The sequence below is a fragment of the Ovis canadensis genome, chromosome 26, assembly GCF_042477335.2.
Source record: "Ovis canadensis isolate MfBH-ARS-UI-01 breed Bighorn chromosome 26, ARS-UI_OviCan_v2, whole genome shotgun sequence".
Lineage (NCBI taxonomy): Eukaryota > Metazoa > Chordata > Mammalia > Artiodactyla > Bovidae > Ovis > Ovis canadensis.
The window spans coordinates 34,662,736-34,670,731 of NC_091270.1; the positions used below are offsets into that span (position 1 = coordinate 34,662,736).

General features: G+C 39.4%; 1 protein-coding gene across 2 annotated transcripts in view; it reads left to right on the forward strand.

The window, feature by feature from the left end:
- Positions 1–7,802, forward strand: part of ASAH1 (N-acylsphingosine amidohydrolase 1) — a 29,692-nt gene extending 21,890 nt beyond the window's left edge. For both annotated transcript variants that reach the window (XM_069573331.1, XM_069573332.1), the window contains exons 8-14: positions 402–546; positions 1,292–1,346; positions 1,476–1,557; positions 5,201–5,332; positions 5,435–5,558; positions 5,969–6,025; positions 7,248–7,802. In XM_069573331.1, the coding sequence (XP_069429432.1) occupies positions 402–546; positions 1,292–1,346; positions 1,476–1,557; positions 5,201–5,332; positions 5,435–5,558; positions 5,969–6,025; positions 7,248–7,337 (685 nt within the window). In that variant the 3' untranslated portion in view covers positions 7,338–7,802. The remainder of the gene's footprint in view (positions 1–401; positions 547–1,291; positions 1,347–1,475; positions 1,558–5,200; positions 5,333–5,434; positions 5,559–5,968; positions 6,026–7,247) is intronic.
- The last annotated feature ends 194 nt before the right edge of the window (positions 7,803–7,996 follow it).

Consider the following 7,996-nt stretch of genomic DNA (forward strand, 5'->3'; position numbering starts at 1 on the left):
CTGATGGAAAATGGAAGATAAAACTTACCTATATTGGAAAATCCTTGTGAATATTGATCATTGGGGATTAGGTCAATAAGGCACCTGTTATAATATCTGACCAGGCTTCCCTGGTGGCTCAGATAGTAAAGAATTCACCTGCAGTGTGAGAGACCTGGGTTCAATCCCTGGATTGGGAAGATCCACTGGAAGAGGGCATGGCAACCCACTCCAGTATTCTTGCCTGGAGAATTCTCCTGGACAGAGGAGCCTGGCGGGCTACAGTCCATGGGGTTGCAAAGAGTTGGATACGACTGCGCGACAAAGCACAGCACACAGCACAGCGTAATGCCTGACCATCGTCATCATACTCATCCTTATTGTCACTGCTATTAAATGTCACTGAAATTTGTCTTTTGTAGGTGGAATATAAATAATGATACTTGGGTCATAACTGAGGAACTAAAACCTTTAACAGTGAATTTGGACTTCCAAAGGAACAATAAAACTGTCTTCAAGGCAACAACCTTTGCTGGCTACGTGGGCATGTTAACAGGATTCAGACCAGTAAGGAATCTGTTGTTACCAGATTTTACAGGTAGCTTTGTATGAATGCTGATCTTCTCAGGTGGCTCAGACGGTAAAGCGTCTGCCTACAATGCCTACCATGTGGGAGACCCGGGTTCAATCCCTGGGTTGGGAAGATCTCCTGGAGAAGGAAGTGGCAACCCACTCCAGTATCCTTGCCTGGAAAACCCCATGGATGGTGGAACCTGGTAGGCTACAGTCCACGGGTTCCAAAGAGTTGGACACGACTGAGCGACTTCACTTCTGTGTGAATGATGGAGTCTAAGGAAATGAAAACCTGAAAAGAATATGAAGCCCCAGTTCGTCCCATCGTACTTCTTGTTACCTTTAGCTCATAAGGTAGAGAAGAGTAGGAGGAAGTGAAGATTTCTGAGCCTTTTCTGGAGATAAAGCCCATGGTAGGTCTCTAGGGCTGTGAGTGTAAACCCTGGAATCTGGCCATGGCTCTGGCCCTCAGGCACGTTAGTCATTAAGTCCTTGCACTTGAATTTCCTTGTTGGAAAAGTGTGGCCAATAACATCCATCTACTTATCTCACACACTGGATGTGAAAAACGCTTTGAACTTCTACAAGTAGTATCATGCCTTGACTTTGTTTCCTCTCCCCCCACACCCCGAAGTCCCCAGTCCAGGCCCTGATATAACAGTTTACAAGAGAGCACAGTGAGAGGGCCTTAAACAGGCTGCTGGGGGTTTCTGACCTCACTGCTTTGCTTTCTTTCCAGGGACGGTTTAGTGTTACGCTCAATGACCGCTTCAGTATAGATGGTGGTTTTATGGGTAAGTAGAGAGCTCTTAAATGAAACGAGAATTTCATAGCTGTTTTAAGAACAGCTAGGCTGTGCTTTCTGATTAATAGTTTAATCTCTTCTAGGTCCTGTGACACTGTGTGTGTTTTATCTCTTCCAGGTGTCATGGAATGGATTTTGGGAAAGAAAGATGCCCAGTGGATAGGGTTTATCCTTAGATCAGTTCTAGAAAATAGCACAAGGTAATCTGTTTGGTTGCTTTATTATCAGATTTTTTATTTTTAAAATTTTTCCTTGAGGTATAATTGACATATTAGTATAAGAAGCATACTACAAAATGTTTCGGTATTTGTATATATAGCATAATGATCACAGTAAGTCTAGTTAACATCTGTCACCACACAGTTACGATTTTTTTCCTTGTGATGAGAAATTTTAAGATTTCTTTACTATGAAACTTTCAAATATTCAGTACAGTATTATTAACTATAGTCACTATGATGTACATGACATCCACAAGACTTATTTTATAACTGGAATTTTGTACCTTTCGACCCCCTTCACCCATTTTACCCACCTCTCACCACCCTGCCCCCACCTCTGTCAGCCACCAGTTTGTTCTCTGTACCTGTGAATTTTTTTTATTGTTTGTAGATTCTAAGTGTGATCACATGGTATTTGTCTTATTTATTTAATTTAGCAAAATGCTCTCAAGACCCCTCCATGTTGTCACAAGTGGCAAGATTTCATGCTTTTTTATGGTTAAATAGTATTCTATTGTATATATACTGCGTTTTCTTTATCCATTCATCCTTCCTTAGGTTGTTTCCATAACTTGGCCTATTGTAAATGATGCTGCAGTTAATGTGGGGGTGCGAATATCTTTTTTTTTTTTTTTTTTCACTTTCTTTTTTTATTTTATTTTATTTTATTTTTTTTTTAGTTTTTTATTTTTTACATTTTAAAATCTTTAATTCTTACATGCATTCCCAAACATGAACCCCCCTCCCACCTCCCTCCCCATAACATCTTTCTGGGTCACGAATATCTTTTTGAGTTAGTGTTTTCATGTCCTCAGATCATTACTTAGAAGTGGGATTGCTGGGTCGTGTGGTAATTTTAGTTTTTCGAGGAACCTTCAATACTGGTGGTTCCATAGTGACTGCACCAATTTACATTCCACCAAATGCCCCAGGGTTCCCTTTTCTCCACATCTTGGCCAATACTTCTCTCTTGTCTTTTTAATAATAGCCAGTCTGACAGGTGTGAGATGGTCCTTATCATTGCTTTGGTTTGCATTTCCCACCTTCTCATGCACCTGTTAGCCACCTGTATCTCATCTGTGGAAAAATGTCTGTTCAGACCCTCTGTCCACTTTTTAATCAGATTGTCTGTTTTTTGCTATTGAGTTGTATCAGTTCTATATGTATTTTGGATGTTAAATCCTTATCAGATCTATGATTTACAGATATTTTATCCAGTTCAGTAGGTTGACTTTTCATTTTGTTGAAGGTTTTATTTGTTGTTTAGAAGTTTTTTAGTTTGACATTGTCTTATTTGTTTGTCTTTGTTACCTTTGTCTCAGTGTCAGATCTAAAACTTATGGCCAAGTCGAGTCAAGGAGCGTATTACCTGTTTTTCTTTAAGCGTTTTACGATTTCAGGTCTCAGGGTTAAATCTTGGATGCGCTTTGATTTTTGCTTATGGTGTGAGGTAGTGGTTTGGTTTCATCCTTTTGCATGTAGCTGTCCAGTTTCCCAAACAGCATCTTTTGAAGAGATTGTTCTTCCCCAGTGTATATTCTTGGTTCCTTTTTCATAAATTATGGGCTGTTTATTCTCCTTCACTGATCAACGTGTTTTTATGCCAGCAGCATGGTTTTGATTACTGTAGCTTTGTAATACGGTTTGAAATACAGATGTTCTTCTTTTTCAAGATTGCTTTGGCTATTCATGGCCTTTGTTATTCCGTACAGATTTTAGGATTGTTTGTTCTATTTCTGTGAAAAATGCCTTTAGAATTTAATAGAGGTTGCAGTGAATCTGTGTAGATTTCTTTGGGGTAGTATGGACATTTTAACATTGATTCTTCCAATCCATGACCATGGAATATCTTTATTTGTGTCTTCTTCTTTCATCGGTGTCTTATAGTTTTCAGTGTACAGGTCTTTCACCTCTTTGGTTAAATTTATTCCCATGTATTTTATTCTTTTGGATGTGATTGTAAATGGGACTATTTTCTTAATTTCTCTTTCTGATGTTACTAGTGTATGGAACCACAACTGATAGTTGTATACTGATTTCATGTCCTGAAACTTTACTGAATTTATTATTCCTGAATTTTTTTTTTCATGGAGAGTCTTTATTACAGTATTATGTCATCTGCAAATAGTGACAATTTCACTTCTTCCTTTCTGATTTGGATACCGTTTATTTCTTTTTCTTGCCTTATTATTCTGGCCAATACTGCCAATACTATATTGAATAAAATTGGTGAGAGTGGACAAGTTTGTCTTGTTCCTAATCTTAGAGGAAAAACTTTTTTAACTTTTCACTATTGAGTATGTTAACGGTGGGCTTCTCTTATATGGCCTTTAATTATGTTAAGGTGTGTTCCCTCTGCACACACTTTTTTGAGATGTTGAATTTTGTCAAATGCATCTGTTAAGATCATATTTCATCTTTCATTTTTTTAATTCTTTAATTGGAATTGCTTTATAGTGTGTTGTTTTCTGCCATATGACAATGTAGTTCAGCCTTAATTATACATATATCATCTCCCTCTTGAACCTCCCTCTCCTCCCCCCACCTAAGTCATCAGAGAGCACCACACTGGGCTCGCTGTTATACCGCAGCTTCTCACCAGCTTCTGCTTTACAGGTGGTAGTGTGTACATGTTGATGCTGTTTCTGCATCTGTCCCACTTTCTCATTCCCTGTGTCCACAGGTTCATTCTCGGTGTCTGTGTCTCCCTTCCCTCCCTGCAGATGGGCTCATCAGTGCCATCTTTCTAGGTTCCACATATATGTGTTACTATACAGTATTTGTTTTTCTCTTTCTGACCTACTTCACTGTGTATAACAGGCTCTAGGTTCATCCACTTCACTATAACTGACTCAAATTCATTCTTTTTTATGGCTGAATAATATTCCATTGTATATATGTACCACAACTTCTTCATCCATTCATCTGTCCTTCATTGTTTAATGGGTGTATGAAATTGATTAGTTTGTGGATGTTGAAACCATCTTTGCATCATGGTACATGAACCTTTTAAAGTAGTTTCTTTTAAATTACTAATATTAAAATACTACTGAGCTGTATCTTCCATTGAGAAACTATTTCAGAATTTCTTAGGTGAACCTTTGACACTAACATGGAATTCTGCATGTTTGTGTATGTGTGTGTTTATAGCAAGAAAATTACTTATTTAAAACGTGCTAGGGATGGTGTATCTGTGAAGGGCATCTGTGAAGTTTTCTTGGTATGCAAACAATCCCCCACCCATACATTGAAAATCCATTTCCATTTTTGATAGCTCTGATTTTCAAGTAATAAAATAATTTATATTATTTTCCCTAGTTCTGTTGTTGAGTGATAGGTATATAGACTGTAAGGGTAGATGATGATCGTTTCATTTGTCCTTCACGTTTGAGGGAACATTTCAGATCTGTTTCACTGTGAGGAGCGAGGGACTAGATCTCACTGTTTCACTGTGAGGAGCTTCACTGTGAGGAACAAGGGACTGTTTCTCCCTGAGCCATTGTTCACTATTCTTTTTAGAAAAACATGTTCCTCAGATGTCTTCCCTTAAGTTTCCACAGCTAAAAGTTTCCATTTCAGGTTAACTAAAAGTGTTTCCTTTGTTCTAAATGTTTCTTTATAGTTATGAAGAAGCCAAGAATATATTGACCAACACCAAGATATTGGCCCCAGCATACTTTATCGTGGGAGGCAACCAGTCTGGGGAGGGTTGTGTGATTACACGAGACAGAAAACAGTCTCTGGATGTATATGAGTAAGTACATTTGCTCAAGCAAAACAGAAACTAAGGCAGAGACAGACACAGGCATGGGTTTAAGGTGTGAAGCCTAAGAGAAATCTCTCTCTTTGTATCTAGACTCGACCCCAAGCAGGGTAGATGGTATGTGGTACAAACAAATTATGACCGATGGAAAAATCCCTTCTTCCTTGATGATCGCAGAACACCTGCCAAGATGTGTCTGAACCGGACAACCCAAGAGGTACGTTCCCAGTGTCATATAGAGAGAGAAACGGTGACTACTAAAGATTATCTCCATTCTAACATTTTTCATTGGCCTTTAAAAAATTTACAAACCTCCTAACAGTCAGTCTCTGGACAGTTTCCACTGAGTTTTTAACATAAAGAGCAAAATTTCGCCGTACTTTTCCCTTGTTAATGGTGGACACCACTCTGTGGAGTTGAATGTCAGGAATTCAAGAAGGGAGGGAGAGAAAGAAAGCAAGCATGCTATATTAGAATCATCACCTAAACAGTGACCCGAGGGAAATTCTTTTATGGGGGTTAGGGGAGGCTGATTGAAGAATATCTTGGTCTAATGACCCATTTGTGTGGATAAAGCTGCCAACATCTGCATTTAATGTACTAAAAGGAACTATTTTTGTGTTTTAGAATATCTCATTTGCAACCATATATGATGTCTTGTCAACAAAACCTGTCCTCAACAAGGTATCTTTTTTTTAATATATGTACATATGTGTGTGTGTGTATATATATTCTTTTGATTTTAGGAAAAGAATTTGATCCCATGTTTTATCTTTCCCCTTTGTCTTGGATCAGTCAGAGCTAGAATTCCAAGTCATGTTCAGTTTAAGGCTACTTTTTAAAATGTTTTTGTGTGACCAAAACTGTAACTCTTGGGGTGTGACAAAGAAGTTGGTCACTGCAGCTTGATCTCCAGTTTGGTCAGAGAACTATTTCCAGCTTTACTTACATGGCATTTGGATTGAATTTAGCATGTTATTAGTGACTTCTCCGTCCATGAGGAGTTGAATGCTGTATGCTGCAACACCTAATGCTAGACAAAAGGAAGTCTGAAGTCTATTTTCAGACAGCTTTCTTAGTGGATTAGATTTTTTTCTTAAACGTTATTATAGCCTTTCCCCTACTCTTTAGCTAAAATATGCAAAAGTCTTCTGATCATCCAGTTTGCTAATAGCCCCCCTCTTGCGTGTTTCTGATTCCTCTAATTTTTCCCATTTGTTCCTTGCCTTCTTTTGCTGAACCCTAAGATCAGTGTGCCTCCGTGAGAACCTGGCTCCTAAGGGAAGCTTTCCCTCTGCCCACTGACCCCAACGTCTCATTTTGCCCATGCCATCTTTGCTTGAGTTCACAGTTGGGTTACTTACAGATTCTTGTGTGAGTTGGGTGTGTACCTTCTAACCTGCATGTCTGTATAGTTTCCCTAACTGCTTGAGAAATGCTTCCAGGATAAGGAAAGCCAAAGCTACGCTCTTTATTCTCCACAGTACACCACTGGTCTTTGCAAAGTATGCATTGAGGAGCGTTAAGTGAGCCTTAAAGCATTGTTTGTGAAGCAGTATACAGCACAGAATTAAGACCTTGTAAAGAACTGAACATTCTCTGCCACACCTGTTTAAGACATGGTAATGGTTCTACTGAAGTCAGTTGTTTTCATTATTATTGACTTATTATGTGGACCTTTTGTTTTGTGTCTTTACACACACACACACGCACACAATCCACTATGGGAAGCCTGGCGTGCTGCAGTCCATGGGGTCACAAACATTTCGGACACAACTCAGCAACTGGGCAACAACAAATTTAATGTTAAAAAACTTCATAACCAGTTCCATAAAAAATGCTAATACAAGTAGGGTCATCTTAGAACTGAAAACATGCTTAAAGTAAAAGTTGACTTTTCTTTCAGCTGACGGTATACACAGTCTTGATAGATGTTACCAAAGGTCAATTTGAGACGTACCTGCGGGACTGCCCAGACCCCTGCATAGGATGGTGAGCACACACCTGGCCTACAGGATGCACCCTCTATGACATCGGGATGGGAGCTCACGTGGGGCTGAGTGGAGTGGTGTCCGATCTCCTTCCAGAGACTCAGGGCAGTTTCTCTTTGAGGTGTGAGCTTGTCCTGCTGAGTATGTTTATAGTTCACAGGCTGTTTTTGTCATAATGTAGGTGATTGCTATGTAACAGATAACTTCTTTCAGTGAAGTACAGCAGTCATCCAGAGTTTACTGTGATTCATTTTGGTCTGACATTTGGGGGCGGGGATAGGCAACTAAAACTGTGGTGGGACCCTCCATGGAATAAAGCCAAGATTCTCAGGAGCACTGAACCCTGTACCTCTATGTGAGTGTTAAACAGCCCCTATTACTTAGTTTTTCACTTTTATCTACGTATTTGTGGTATGTTTTTGTCTTTTCCTCCTGGCTCTAACTACTATTAAAGTCAATACAACATTGTCTCTGCTGTGACAGCTGTGTATTTCACTAGCTTTGATGGGATGGGCATGAGACAGGCATTCAGCTGTACGTTCCTCTTCATGGACATCACCTTGATTCTGAATAGAAGGTGGCACTAGTAGTAAAGAACCCACCTGCCAATGCAGGAGACATTGAGATGCGGGTTCAATCACTGGGCTGGGGAGGTCCCCTGAAG